This window comes from Zootoca vivipara, chromosome 14 (genome assembly GCF_963506605.1).
Source record: "Zootoca vivipara chromosome 14, rZooViv1.1, whole genome shotgun sequence".
Taxonomy (NCBI): Eukaryota; Metazoa; Chordata; class Lepidosauria; order Squamata; family Lacertidae; genus Zootoca; species Zootoca vivipara.
In genome coordinates this window covers 29,735,917-29,751,681 of record NC_083289.1, presented here as the reverse complement: position 1 = coordinate 29,751,681, position 15,765 = coordinate 29,735,917, and the positions used below count along the sequence as shown (strand labels likewise).

At 45.0% G+C, this 15,765-nt stretch overlaps 1 protein-coding gene across 2 annotated transcripts in view; it reads left to right on the top strand.

Moving 5' to 3' along the window:
• PRKCB (protein kinase C beta) overlaps positions 1–15,765 on the top strand; it is a 199,730-nt gene that overhangs the window by 120,918 nt on the left and 63,047 nt on the right. For both annotated transcript variants that reach the window (XM_035130770.2, XM_035130769.2), the window contains exons 8-9: positions 1,401–1,497; positions 5,087–5,233. In XM_035130770.2, coding sequence (XP_034986661.1) covers positions 1,401–1,497; positions 5,087–5,233 — 244 coding nt within the window. The remainder of the gene's footprint in view (positions 1–1,400; positions 1,498–5,086; positions 5,234–15,765) is intronic.

The following is a 15,765-nucleotide window of genomic DNA, read 5'->3' as shown; positions in this document are numbered from 1 at the left end:
TATGGTGTAGCGGTTAGAGCAGGCATAGGCAACCTTGGCTCTCCAGATGTTTTGGAACAACAACTCCCATGATCCCTGATCACTGGCCCTGTTAGCTAGGGATCATGGGAGTTGTAGTTCCAAAGCATCTGGAGAGCCAAGGTTGCCTATGCCTGGGTTAGAGTGTTGGACTAGGACCTGGGAGACGAGGGTTCAAAATCCCCACTCAGCCATGAAGCTCTCTGGGTGTCAGGGACTGGCTGGATGAGGAAAAATGGTGGGAACCAGCTGCCCAAGAGCCTTCCAGGGAGGACACAGAAGAAGACACTTAGATCCAGGATCCTGGTGGTGAGACACTGGAGAGCAGTCTGGGGAAGGGACGAGCTGGGAGGTAGAAGCAGGGGTTTTGAGTGATCAAGTGAAGTAAGGAGAAGGAGGATGTTCCAAGACAGGGTTAGATGCTGAGACAGGCCTGTCTTAACCACATCGAGCGCCGTGGCGCAAAGGTCCCTCCACCGCTGCCTGGTTGTCCTCCGGGGCGCCGGCACCACCTCCTCCTGCGAGGAGGCCTCTGCTGCGGCTGAGGCCTGGACTCGAACCCACAGCGGGCGGGCAGGAGGGAGGCAAGTAGCAGGGCGAGCGGGAAGGCGGCCGGGCTGTCTGGCAGGCACAGCGCGGCTGTCAGGTAGGCGCAGCAGCGCGGTGCCCCCTGGCGCCCCGGCGCCCTGACGCATTGCGCCACCCAGCCTTGCCTTAGGGCTGGCCCTGTGCTGAGAGTCACAGTGTGAGTGCAGACTCAGACAGAGAGGAGTCAGAGGTTGGCCCTGCTACACAGCAGCAAGACAGTCCCAGTCCTGCTGGCTCTTTCCCCCCTCTGACACCCCGCTTCAGGAAAGTCCTGTACATTGCTGAGCAATGGGCCCAGTAGGCCCAGAGAATAAGTCCCTCCCCTCCCATGCTTTCCTGCCTTGTGGATGACCTGGTCTCGCTTGATAGATCCTTGACACTGGGTGACCTTGGGCCAGTCACTGCCTCTCCGCCTAACCTACCAAACAGGGTTGTTGTGGGGATTAAATGTGGAGAGATAGAACCGTGTATGCCACCTTGAGTGTACTGTACATGGATGCTTAGATCATTTTTTAAAAAGTGGAATATAAATAACAAAATTAAATAAATTACCTGTGCAGTGAAGGACTCCATAAATAGTTTTATGGAGGCAGGGTGCTTCCCCCTCCCATTACCTTGGAATTGAGTCTGCCTCCAACTAGACTAGAGGCTCTAGACCAGAGCTTGTTTTTCTAGAGCTCATTTGGTCCCTTCAGCCACTTCCACTGTTTTCCTACCTCACTTCACCTCACCTTGCTTGGGTTGCAGCTTCTGACTCTGGTTCTGCTTTGCTTACCCAATTCCCCCCTGCCTAGGTTTAAGCTGCTGAGCCAGGAGGAGGGGGAGTACTTCAACGTCCCCGTGCCCCCTGAAGGCGAAGAGGGGAATGAAGAGCTCAGGCAGAAGTTTGAGGTGAGCAGACCTTCCAAAGGACCAGCCCCCAACATCCTTCCCCTGAATGAGGCATTCCAGGGGCGGGGGAGAGAAGGAGGTGTGGGAATGTTCAGAGTGGCAGGAGGGGATATATTGTTTATTAATATCCTTCCTAACTTGCACTAGCAAGTTCCTTTACTTGGCAGAGTTTACATTCCCCTTCTCACGCACAGCAGAAAGCTGGTTGCAGGCTCGTTAGAACCTCTTACTATTATGCCATTCAATCTGCCTCGGATTGAATTGTATGTTCCTGGTAAGATCCCCCTTTAAATCCCTCCTAAAAGAATCAAGACACCACAGTCTAATTCATAAACAATAAGAAGAAAGTTTACTCGCAATCAGGCAGAGCACAAAGTTACAAGCATATACGTACAAATGGGTTTACCCCAAATGGGAGATGACCTGGGTAGACTTCAGGCTAGCAATCCAAGAAGTTTGCAGGATGAAAGGAAGATGGCAAATAGTGGCAGCATGCCTTGGCCTTTTACCAGGTCTGGAAAGATCATGCCCACCCACTAGTCACATGCAAGGAAGGGTGCTCCAGGCCAGGAGGAACAGGAAGTTTTGACTGGCTGAACCAAACACCCCCTTGCATGTCCACTCTAGCAAAACAAGGAATGTTGTATTTGACTGCTCCCAGTGGATTACATCCCACAGGAGGTTCACAAGTTGCAAGGTGTGCAGAGGAGCGGTGCCAAGTTGCTCAAGGGTCTGGAAACCAAGCCTGATGGGGAACAGTTGAGGGAGCTGGGTCTGTTTAGCCTGGAGAAGACTAAGAGGCATCAGAATAGCCATCTTCAAATATCTGAAGGGCTGTTACGTTGAAGACGGAGCGAGCTTGTTTTCTGCTGCTGCAGAGGGGAGGATCTGAACCAACGGATTCAAATGACAGGGAAGGAGATTCCCACTAAACCTTAGGAAGAACCTTCTGATGGTAAGAGCTGTTTGCCAGTGGAACGGACTCCCTCGGAAGGTGGCGGACAAGAGATGTGACTTGGGGCCACACTCCTCTAAAGTAAGGAACTGTGGACTTGCAGCACAAGACCTTGGCTCTTAGCACCATGCTTAGAGGAACAGGACGCTTATGTGTGATGCTTGGGATGGATCTGTTCCTTCATCCAGTATCTCAGAATTTATTTACCGTATTTCATAATATTTATACTCTGCCTGATTGGGGGGGGGGGACGCACGGATTACAAGAAAAATGAAAAGATGCAACAATAATAATAATAATAATAATAATTTTTATTTATACCCCGCCCTTCCCAGTCAAGACCGGGCTCAGGGCGGCTAACAACAAATAATATCAACACAAATATAAAAGAAACATTTCAGTTAAAACAACAGAATAATACAATGTTAAAATTCAATTTTAAAATTAAAAATCTACAAATAAGATAAAACCATTATAAATAAAACCTTAGGGGAGGGTAACCGTGGGGTCAGACTGCGTCAGTCCGAAGGCCAAACGAAACAGCTCTGTCTTGCAGGCCCTACGAAAAGATGACAAATCCCGCAGGGCCCTAGTCTCCTGGGACAGAGCGTTCCACCAGGTCGGGGCCAGTACTGAGAAGGCCCTGGTCCTGGTCGAGGCCAGCCTAGCCACCTTGTGACTCGGGATCTCCAATATGTTATTATTTGTGGACCGTAATGTCCTCTGTGGGTCATACCGGGAGAGGCGGTCCCGTAGGTACGAGGGTCCTAAGCCGCATAAGGTTATCAATAAGAAGATATAATAACAATTTAAGACAAGACTTTTAAAAAGTTAAAATAACAATACAGTCGTACCTTGGTTGTCGAACACCTTAGTTGTCGAACAAATTGGCTCCTCCTGAGTGATCAAAACCCAGAAGTGAGTGTTCTGGTTTTCGGATATTATTTTTTTGGGGAAGCTGAATGTCGCAGCTTCCAATTGGCTGCAGATGCTTTCTGCAGCCAATCAGAAGCCGCGCTTTGGTTTTGGAAGTCTAACTGACTTCCAGAACGGATTCCGTTTGACTTCCAAGGTATGACTGTACGACTTTAACAGATTGAAACATGCACCAACTTTCTAAAAAACCGAGTAGGCTTGTCTAAGCCACGATGATTTGAGCAGGCACCAAAAAGAGTACAACGAAGGTGCCTGCCTGCTATCAATCAGCAGGGAGTTCCAAAGTTTAGGTGCTTTCACACTCAAAAGACACATTCTTACAAATGTGGAATGGGTATTATGTGGTACCTGTGGAGAGGGCCAGTTCTGCAGATTGAAGTGGTCAAGGGGGCACAGGTGCGGTAATCTGATCTCACAGGTAAACTGGTCCCAGGTTGTTAGCTCCAGTTGAAAACCCCCCAGGGCAAGGGGATTCTGGAATGAATTGGACCCTGCTACTGGCTCTTTGCAGGAAAGGAGAATTGCATCTGCCAATTTTACTCTGCATTCCAGCTCTCCAACGGCGTTTTGGGTAGCAGAGGGAGCCTTGCCCCCCCCCACCAGGTGACACCAGGAAGCCTCTTTTGTGGCTGCCGTGCAAACCTTCTCTCTTGCGCTCGGAGCAGCTGCCCCAATTAAACCACTGGAATCGGCTTAATGGAATTTCATGCTAGGCTGAGCTCTGGGCAGGCTCCTCCAATGTGACATATTTTTTCAGAAATTAAAACGAATAAATTGTGAGATAGCTCTGTCTCTGTGCGCGTGTGTTGTTTAACAAATTGTGCTCCGGTGAATTAGTTAGCCACCAGACTGCGGTGGGGAAGGGAACGCTTTGCACGAGGGATGTGATTGTTCACCATTCTTCCGGCAAAGCTCTTTTTTTAACCGTCGGCAGGGATTGGAAATTGCAAACAGAATAAGCATTGTCATTTTCCGACTCATATTGAAATACTGCCCCTCAATGAGGCCAAACTTAGATCCACAAAATGGCTAGGATCATGTGTACACGAGCTGCAATCATCATAGTATTTCTCCCCCAAATATTTTATTGTTATCACCTGTTTATACAAAAAGCAAACATCAATATTCAACCATCCTCACCACAGAAGCACCAAATGTCTCTTTAATTACGTTTAGCTTTTAAGTCATTGCGGTTTTTAAACAAAAGTATCATTTCACAAGTTCTCGTGTATTCTCAGAGGCCTTTAGCCATGTTCTGTCGATGTTGCATGTGCAATGAGACTATGCCAGGTTGACCTAAAAAGTAGTGATTTGCTTGTCTGTTTGGCTCTCTCGGACACGGGTTGTCGGCGATCATCAAAGTCTGAGTGAGCAGCGATGGAACAAGAATGCTTTGAGGTGAAGATTTGTATGGTGTATGAATGAAAAATCCACTCAGGAGAGCAGGCGCAGCTAGGTACAGTCAAGGTTACCTGTGAAATCATTAGAGTTTGCATCCATGAGATTAGCTTGTATAGATCACTTGAATGATCCTTTTTAATTTAATTCACTGGAGCTGCAGAGAGACTTCCAATCTCCTCCAAGATGGCTGTGGCGGCTTAGTCCAAAGTATTTGGGAAGTCAAGGTTGCCTCGTATTTTCACTGCCCTTTTGGGGAGGGGAAGTAAATCAATATATTCCTTTTTTCTTTTTTTTAAGAGAGCCAGGATCGGCCCAGGAGCAAAGGCTGCGGAGGAGAAAGCATCCAATGCCATCTCCAAATTCGAGAACAACGGCAGCCGCGATCGGATGAAACTGTCGGACTTCAATTTCCTTATGGTGCTGGGCAAAGGCAGCTTTGGAAAGGTGCGTGGCTGGATGTTCCTAGGCCCTCTGCTTGGTTTTGGATGTCTCCTGGCTTCAAGAAAGCTGGTTAAAAGGTTCAAAAGCCCTTTTCTGCTTAGGAAGGCTTTTGGTGTTTGAGGAGAGGAGTGAGGCAATTAAATATTCTTTCTGCTCTACTGTAATCATTGTTGAGTGACTGTTTTAACTGATGGTGCTTTGGGTTTTAATGGTGATTTGATGCTTGATTATGAATTTTCGTACGAGTGGCTTCGAGAGCCCGGTGGAGCCTAACAAGGAGAATATAAATTTTAGAGCGAATGAATGAATATGTAGATGCATGGATCAATGGCCTGACTCAGTGTAACGTGGCTTCCTGTGTTCGTATAAACTGCAGACATGTTACAAAGCTTTAAGGTGAGCCCCTGAAGATCTGATAGACCCTTTCACGAATAACGTCTCGTGAGAATCCTAGTGCTGCAGCTACATGGCATAGACATTTTTTCTGGAGGCACCAGCCACAAGCCCACACCACGCATTTAAAGCACATGACTTCCCTCAAAGAATCCTGGGAACTGTAGTTTACCCCTCACAGAACTACAGTTCCCAGCACCCTTAGCAAACAACAGTTCCCAGAATTCTTTGGGGGGATCTATGTGCAGGGATGGCCACCAACTTAATGGTTTTTAAAGAGGACTGGGCAAATTCATGGAGGAGAAGAGGGCTTTCAGTGACTACTAGCCACAATGGCTATACTCTGCCATTTCAGTCAGAGGCAGCAATGCTTTTCAATCCCAGTTGCTGGGAATTGCAGCATGGGAGAGGGCTCTTGTGCTCAACTCCTGCTTGTGGGTTTCCCACGGGCATCTGGCTGGCCACAGTGAGAACCGGATGCTGGACTAGATGGGCCATTGGCCTGATCCAGCGGGGCTCTTCTTATGAAGCCATGTGCTTTAAAGGCATGGCCATAGGAACAAAGAGCTGGAAGGGACCACAAGGGTCATCCAGCCCAACTCCCTGCAACGCAGGAATCCTTTTGCCCCACGTGAGACTTGAACCCATGACCCTAAGATTAAGAGTCTCAAGCTCCACCAACTGAGCTATCTTGGTGTACACAGCCCCCAATTCAAAGGGCGGAATAGGAATGTGAAGGGAAAGTCACGTTCCTGGTTTGAAAGTGTCCTGGGGGCTAGGCAGAGAGGACGAGGAGGAGAAGGAAGGAAGGAAGGAAGGAAGGAAGGAAGGAAGGAAGGAAGGAAGGAAGGAAGGAAGGAAGGAAGGAAGGAAGGCTTACCTTCCAAGTCCCGGACTGAAGAATCCGGGACCGGCAGCTGTGTGACACCGGAAGTTGCGTCGACGTAATTTCCGGTGTCGCTTTGCCCTTCTGTGCGCACCAAAAATGGCCACCGCCGGCTTCAAAAGTAGCTTCTACGCATGACCGGAAGTGCGTTGACGCGACTTCCGGTGTCGGCGGCGGCCATTTTTTGTGCCCATAGATGGGCGGGATGACACCGGAAGTTGCGCCGACGCACTTCCAGTCATGCGTAGAAGCTACTTTTGAAGCCGGCGGCGGCCATTTTTTGTGCCCATAGAAGGGCAAATCAGAAAAAAAATGGCCCCCGACAGGAGAAAATAACAGAGAAAAACGGGAGACGAAGTGATACGGGGGACCACCGGGAAAAGGTAAGTAAAAATGGGGGTTTCCCGGGGAAAACGGGGTACTTGGCAGCTATGAAGGAAGGAAGCTTGTATGACCTTCCCTTCTACCATGAGACCAGGCAGCGCAGATCAGAGGACCACAGCCATTTTGCAGGTGGTGATGGGGGAGCGTCCAAGATGATGCAAAGCTTCGCTGAGAATTTGCTGCACCTTGCAAGCTCTTCAGCAGCTATTTGACAGAAGCCTGTCAGGTTTCCATGCTTAACTCTCCTCCATTCACTGATCCCCCCACCCCCACCCCCACCCCTGTGCCCTGCTGCTGGTAGAGCATATTCCAGAGAACAGCCTGACTCGGGAGCCAAGCAGTTAACATTTTGGCACCAGAGGCTGCATCTGCAAGATTAGCATTCCCCTCACTTAGCCGAAGAGAGTCAGGCAAACCTAGATAGGAGTCTCGGTGGAGATGGCGCAAACCTGGCCACTGATTTTATTGCACTGGAAAGCCTCGCAGGCCCGGAGAGGGGATGGAGAGGATCAATCAAATTAGAGGTTCCCGTCTTGCGCAAGGAAGGAGAAACAACAGCTGCTTTGAGAGTGTCTTCTGGGGCGACAGTGATGATGAAGACAGTGGGTCCAGGAAGACTCTTCTCTTTTCATTGCCCCTTCAGGGGGCCGCACTATTTCTCTCTGCAACAGGACTAAGGGCAGCAAGAGGCTGCAGCACCAGCTTGCAACCATTTTCCAGGCAGCTCTGTCAATTGCACTGTCCCAGTGCCTCTTTCTCCCTATCTTCTGGTAAATTTCAGTTCATTGCACTTCTGAGGCTCTTGCATTCTTACCTTTGTACCCCAAGTTGAATGCAGCTGCCTGCCAGGGCTTTCTGTCCAGACATAGAATCATAGAAATGTAGACTTGGAAGGGACCATGAGGGTCATCTAGTCCAACCCCCTGCAATGCAGGAATCTTTTGCTCAATGTGGGGCTTGAACCTACGACCCTGAGGTGAAGAGTCTCATGCTCCACCAACTGAGCTTTGTCCAAACCCTCCTGCTTCTTCCCTCGTGCGAGTTACTTCTCCTGAGTAAACTGTGCGCTGTACGCCAGTACAGTGGTGCCTCGCTTAACGAATGCCCTGCTTAACGAAATTTCCGCTTAACGAAAGGTTTTTTCTAGCGGAGGTTGCCTCGCTAGTCGAATGCGTTTTACGAAAAATTCGTCTGGCGAATCGCGGTTCCCCATAGGAATGCATTGAAATTTAATTAATGCGTTCCTATGGGCAAAAAAAAAAAATTCAAAAAAAAAATTCAATGCATTCCTATGGGATTCGCTAGACGAATTTTTCGTTATAAGAAAAGACCTGTGGAACGAATTAAATTCGTCTAGCGAGGCACCACTGTATCTCTCTTTGGGTGCCAAAGCATGGGTTTTTTCCCTTGTCTTTTGCTGTTGTGTGAAACGGTTTGGCTTTCCGCCTGCATGACATCGCACATTTGCAAGCTGTACAAAGGCTACTACATGAAACATGGGCAGCTGTAGCAAGGCCTCGGGAGCCTCTCCCACCCACCCCCATTTAATTCTGCACTCCAGGAAACTGTTGCCTCTTCCTCTCTTGCAGCGAACGACACTCACACCAGCCCTGGGCACCATCTCCCCATCTGTTGGGAGATGTTCACCCTTCAGGAGCCAAATTCGATTGCCTGAGCAGCGTTGGGGAACCATTAGAGCATTATTTACAGTGACTGGAGCCTGCTCTCCGGGGACTGCTTTCATCTTGAAATATAATCGATTTTAATTTTTGTGTTTTACACTCCGGGGAATGTTCTCCCAACACATCCAATTTCTTTCTTGAATGTATCTCTTTGCCAGACAGTCTAAAGACCAAACTGGACGTGATGCAGGATTCATGAGTTTGGAACCTGCATGGCTGTTGGTCCCAGCTTTGGGGCGTGGGACATTGAAAAGTGATGATTTAGATTAGGGCTGCAAGGAGGGGGGTTATATAATTCCCCCCCTCCCCCCAGGTTATTTTCCCCATTTAAAATCACCTCCCCACACACCGAAGCTGCCATCCAGTCCACAGGGCAAAATACTTATAAGGTGATACATAAAGTTTTTATTCTGTGGTTTGTTGTGTTGGTTTGGAGTGGACCTCTGGCAGTGTATGTACGTGTTGGGGGGGGGAGGAAATGCTGAATTTCTGAATGATAACCAATGGCGGCGTTTTGCTCTCTCTTTTGTATGTGCTGTAATGCTTGTTTTTGGTCACTAGGTGCCACTATAGAGCTGTGAAATACTGTCTGCAATTCCCAAGCTGTACTTTGAACAAACTGTTTAGGGGCCCACAGAAGCTCCAGAGCTTTTGGGGGCCCTTGGAAGGTTGCTGTACTGGGATTTCTCCTATCTGGATGGGTAGTTCCCTCAGCTGCACAGCCATCTTTATTTTCCCATAATGCAATGCACTAAAAGATTGGCTCGTCTTTTCAATCTTAAAAATCTTTTAAATAATTTTTGTAGATCATGCAATCATGGAATTACAGAGTTGGAAGGGACCCTGAGAGTCATCTAGTCCAACCCCATGCAATGAATGAATCCTGCCCACAGCTGACCCTGGGTGGGCTCGAACCACCGACCTTCTGATTAACAGCCTGGTGTATTGTCCCGTTGTGCCACTTCAAAGATCACTGAATATTGTTTTCTGTAGTTTTCAGAAATTTGCCTGGACTTTGGCATATTGAATTCATCTCATGCTGTATTAGATTTTTGTAGTGTTATAAGAATTTTGAGGTCATATATATATATATAATAATTGTTCATAAAACATGTACATGAATGTACAGAAACATGTCTGAAGCAGCACAGGAAAACAGGCCTGACTGACACCATTTTGACTCTCTCTGACCAGGTGTTCCTCTGCAAGGAAGAAGGGGGGTGGGGGGAACCTTCTCATTGTCTCAGGAATTAAAGTGATAATCCCTGGCATCCTGATACCTGACTGCCAGACAAAAGGGTGTGATTAACTTGGCTGGGAAACAGGGAAATGTAAATATCTCTCAATTTTGTTGATTAGGTTCTGGGGGCAGGGGGCAGGGTCCAGGGTGCTCAGATTACTGCCACCAGACCTCCCCTTTCATGATGTACCCTGTTTCTCATATTTTAAGACATACCCATAAAATAAGCCATAGCAGGATTTTTAAGCATTCAAGGAATATAAGCCATATCCCGAAAATAAGACATAGTGATAGGCGCAGCAGCAATGGCGGCCGCGGCAGGAGGAGGAGGAAAAAAATAAGACATCCCTTGAAAATAAGCCATAGTGTGTTTTTTTGAGGAAAAAATAAATATAAGACATGTCTTATAATATGAGAAACACGGTACCTATGATGAATCTAGGGAGGGGGGGTCTTGGGCTACACCCCTTCTGTGACATATGGATGATGCTTCTGGGGGGTGGGCTGAAACCAATTTCAAATCTCTTTTTAAGGGCAAGACATCTTTGTTTGGGGTTCCTTCCTTGTTCTCCTGTGTGAGAGGAAGGACCCTGTTGCAACAGCAAAAATAAAAGTGCCTTGCTTCGCACGTCCTGGTTTGGTCTCTGTTATTTGGTGGGCAGGAGACGCTTAAACTTTGTCTGCTTGCCAGGATACCTGGACTCTTCCTGGGTCAAGGATCCACTTAATTCTAGGGCCGTGTAGCTCTGCAAAATTTTTACAACAGTTTGGCGACCACTTCGGGGACCCAGTTTTGCCTTGAGCTCCGGGTTCACTGAGGAAGGGGAGCCCAGCGCGCCCTTGCCTCTTTTGCAGGGGGGTAAACCAACCTCAGGACCCGAGGCACTTGGTAGTAATTGAGAGTCCAAGCGGGACCCCCAGGACGAAGCAACGTTTAAAGGGACAAGGCTGTTTTTTTTTAGGAACCAGTTGGAAGCTGGAGACAACGGGATTCGACTGAAAGGATCGGTCGTGAGTATTAAAAGGGGACACCTTGGGTGAGCTAAGAACCACAGCAACTAAAAATCTATTTCTCCACTTGGACTATCCTTTTCTACTCTCCTCTTTGGACCTTAGTTGCAGCAAGGCTGCCAGGCACAGTTACAGAGTAGAACTGAGGTCCCGGGCAACAGTCTTTACGTTAAACGCAGAGCTTAGAAAGACTGTCCCAGCTCCCTTCTGCCAAACTGAGCAGAAGTCTGAGCAAACTGTCGCTTTTCTACCAATCTGGGAATCTGGCTATCCCAGCTCTGTTTCCTATTCCTCTGCTCTTAATCTTCGGGTGAAGACGCCCCCCTGCCACGGCGACCCTTGTTGGGTAGGACCCGTGACCAGGGAATGCAAGTGCGCCTGTTCCTTTCTACTCTGTATTCCTCAGTTCCGACCTGACATTGCGTAGGCAAGCGTTCAGTAGGACCTGAGTCTAGTGTGTAAGAGGCAGGGAAGTTGCTGTGGAACCCTCAGGCAATTGATGACCAGTGGGAGGGTTCCAATAGGGTTTTAGCTGCACCAGGCCGCCTAGTAGTTAGTGCACGCGAACGGCAGGCAGGAACACCACTAGGACGTGGGGGTGAGTCATAGACTCGGGAAGTTAAGAGTGTCCAGGAACAGGGTCGGGGACCCAGAACTGCAGTATAAAAAGACAGAAGTAAAATGGGTGCAACCCACTCTAAGGAATTCCTTTCCCAGACTCCCAACCGAGGCAAAGCACAACTGAGGCTTTGCTCCGGTAAGGACTTTGAGGATGAAAGTCCACTCCAATTCGTTCTCTTAAATTGGCATGAAATCCCCGGGGCGGACAAGCTTGAAGGGAACCAATTGCAAAAACTTTGTAAGAAAAAAACATAGGGTCCGATTTACTATGGACCACCCAGATGAGGGGAAATGGCTACCAGGAGGTTCCTTTAACATACAGTGAATCTCCGCTTTAAAATTAACCCTGGTGAACTCTGAATGGGAAAAGTTTTGTGAGGAATCCTGCAAAGTATGTTATGGTATAAAATTATATATGTTTGCATGTTACATGTTGTCTGTGTTGTCTGTTACGTGTATGTGCGTCTGTTCCTTGTGTCTGCTATAGATAGTTGTTTCCTTTAAAGTAAATGAGAGATATAATCCAGGTTTAGGAAATTAGGGGTTTGTGTTTAAAATTTGGCCATGACACCCACAGACTGCCTTTTTTAAAGCATGCATAGTTTAAAATAATATAAAAATTAAGGCAAGCTTGCTTAAATAATCTTATGTAAGGGCTTGATCAACCCAAAAACATGGCAAATATTTAAAAGAGTGGAGGTAGTGTGTAAAGGTTTGTTTTAAAGAGGCTGTAGAAGGCCATTGTTTCCTCTCCAAAAGTAAAAAGAGGGGGCAGGATGAAGGAAAATAACGAGCTGTAAGTTTAAAAATGCTTGCTCAATGCTTTGAAAATATTTTAAACTTGAAAATGTTCATAAACTCCAGCTATAAGTGGATAAGAGATGTACTCAAGGGTTAGAATGTTATGGGGTGTGTTTAAATTGGCTACAACATCCATAGACTGCCTTCTTAAGTGTGCATAGTTAAAACTGCCAACTTGTTTAAATTTCTAGTATAGAAACAATGTTGAACCGATCAATCTTAAACATTATAAATATGAGAATGAGGTGTGCAAATGTTTGTTATTGAGAGAGGCTCCAAAGGGGAGTCTTTCTCCAAGTGACTAGATGAATATTGACTAAAGGAAAATTGAACAGCTATTCCAATAAAGGTGATTTGTTTGTCAAAGGTAGAGCTTCCATAGCCAGGAATTGTCTATCTGAGTCTAGTTTTAACTTCAATTGTGTTGGACAGAAGGGTTATTGTTGGGCTCCTAATATCAGTCTCTTAAGAAAAAAACAACTCATCTGCTCAAGGGTTCTGTATAAAGTTGGTATTTTCATTCAAATCTTGTGAATCCTGTATCTTAGAGGGTTAGACTAAATGACCTCAGGGTCCCTTCTAACCCCCATTTTAGAGCTATGTGAAAGGCAATGTGTCTGATGTGGTGATGGGTTGAAATTCAGCCCAGCTCTGCTTTCTGGCAAGGAAAGATTATTGGTTTTCAGAGTTGGAACAAGAGTGTAATTGTTTTTTTTTATGGAGTGATTATATAAGTTTTTATCACGTTGTCTATTAAGGTTTAAAGTTTAAGCACATATGAAAGTCTTGAACATTTCCCAATCTTTATCCAATCTTAAGGTTTGCTAAAGGCTTCTATATAACGTTGGTACTTTTAATCTTCCCCTTCCTTATTTTTCCCTTAGTACACACATGTGCTTCCGTGATAGGGCATAGCCTGTGTTTCCTTCCCAGTCAGGCGTCTGTACTCAAATGTATGTGTATCCTAAGGGCAGTGATAGTGTTGAGATCCCCATATTTCAGAAGGGGTGGACTAGATTACTCAAGATCCCTTCCAACCCTTTCCAAACTTGCAAAAAGGAGGGAGAGAAAATGTGTTTGTAAGCACTGAAAAGTGAGTTTAAACCCTGGTGGTATAGTGAAATGGCCTGAATTCAGTCAAGCATTACTCTTTGGTGGAGAAGGATGGAAAGATAGATTTTTAAAGTTTGGCATGAAGAGTTTGAGGTGCCATTCAGAAAGAGGTAGAGATGGTATATCATGCATTGAAAATGAATGTCTGGTGTTATTTTTTCCACCATATTGTCAGCTATTTTTTTTTAACTGCAAAACTCCAGCCAACAGTTCAAGCACATACAAATTCATAATCAAGCAGAATGAGCCTTGACCATCCCTGTAAATAAAGGGCCAGAAAATTTTGTCTGGAATTGGTAAGGCTGAAAATCAATGAGAATGCAAAGGATTTTATGAATTCTGGCTCTATGACCATATTACCCATAGATAAGGGGGCAGAGAATTTAGTCTGCCATGGCTGTAATAAATTAATTAAAAACAAACAAACAAACGAAAACATTTGCAATTACGAATTCACCCCGAACCCTGTAGATAAAGGGGGCAAATCAAGATTTATTTTGCCTGGGGTATGAGATGTTTATATAGTACAGTAAACATGGCTAATTAGTGCCATGACTTCATTAAGGAGTTTAATTTGACCAAACTTTTCTTGCAGCTTTCTGGTGAAAATATTGGGTTGCCTGGATATTGAAGTTTTATATATTTAAAGTTTAAGATTTATAAGCCTGCTTCCTAAGCAGCAAGGAACAGGAAATAAGAGGTGTCAGAAATATCTCAGGACACAAAAGCTAAAGAAATTGATTTAAACTGACCAAAGAATTTAATTTCACCACTTTTGTTGCTGGTTTGGTGGAAGTGTAAATTGCTGGGTTTCTGTGTAAAATCTAACCCTATTTTAAAATCTACTCTTTCCCCTTCCCTTCCTTTATTCAGATGGTAATTTTGTCAAGAGGTGCAGCACTTTAAAAAATGGTACAATAGACTGCCGAATCATGAACTCTGTACATGCACAGAGGCTATGTCAGCTTGAAGAGGAAAATAGAGGAGAAAAATGAGGTTTTAACTAAGGGGCGAAAAGGTTATAATCTGCTCATGAAATATTATTCAAATTTCTTAATGTAAAGCTTTGAACCACTGAGGGAAAACAACCTCATGTGTGTTACTGGTCCATCAAGGTTAAGTGGTTGCCAAGTTCCAAAAATCTTAACATGCCAGATTCTTTCCACAGGTATAAATAGCAGAGTACTACTATAAGTCTGTCTCTTGAGTAGTTTATAAATTAATTAAGAGGTTCAAGGTTATGCTTTGCACATGAAACTTAAATTTAAATTTCCTTATGTAAAAATAAATAGATAAAGAACCATTGAGAACCATCAACTGTTTAGAAGCTGCCAATTCCAGTTCAACATGCAAAACTCTGTACATTTTAGGAACATTTCCTGACTGATTTTCACATGAAATAATTTTCCCTTTCCAGCAGAATACTGAGATTCAGGGTGTGGAGAAATTCTTTCAGAACCTTAATGCAAAATTATCTCCCAATGGGGGGGGGGGGACGCCACCTAAACAAGCCCCTCCACACTTGGAAATTCATAGAAAATTGCTGTCTACCAGTTGACAGACTATGCAAACAAAAGGCTCCATTTCTTTCCTAGCAGGTACTCAGGATGGATACTTATCTCCCATTTGCATTTCACCCCGAAGCATTACCCTATGTTAATATAACCCTCCCTTTTCTAATGTAGCAATGATTGAGTGTTTTGCCAATTCTTTTCTTCCACAGCAAAAAAAAAAAAAAAAAAATGAGGAGTGAGGAGATACAAACAGTAATTTCATTTCTCTTTGGCGCTTCTCTTTAGCTTATAAATAATCTGCTTCCATTTATTATATCAGTTTTTCCATTATGTCTATGAAATTATTCTAACAATAACCAGGTAAAAATTGTTGTGTGAGTGGTAATCTAAATTTTATTTTGTTTTATTTTTGTATCTTTTTTTTTTGGTATTTCTACTTTTTCTTTCTGTACATACAAATGTAGCATCTAAGTCATTCTTTCCTGTAAATAATAATAATAATAATCCCTTTCAAACAAGATACATGAACCTCAAAGAGAATTCAGAACCACATAAGGAAAATGTTAATAACTTATCGATTGTGTCCTAATTAACAAAATTTTTGTCCTTTGTTTCCTCCACAGCCAAACTAGGTGAAGTAAATTAAACTGACTGAGTAGACAATAACAGCAGTAATTAAATAACTATGATCTTATATTATTTGCAGCTCCCCAAGAAGAAATTTCTAGAATATTCTCCCCTTTCTTGACTATTTATCATTATTATTTTTTAACTAATTATATCTTCAGGCCCCAACCCCCTGCAGGCCTATTTTCAAAAGGATGTTTTACAGGAAACCAAATTGACATTTTATCTCTTTGATCACAACCTAAGAAGGAGGACCTAGAAAG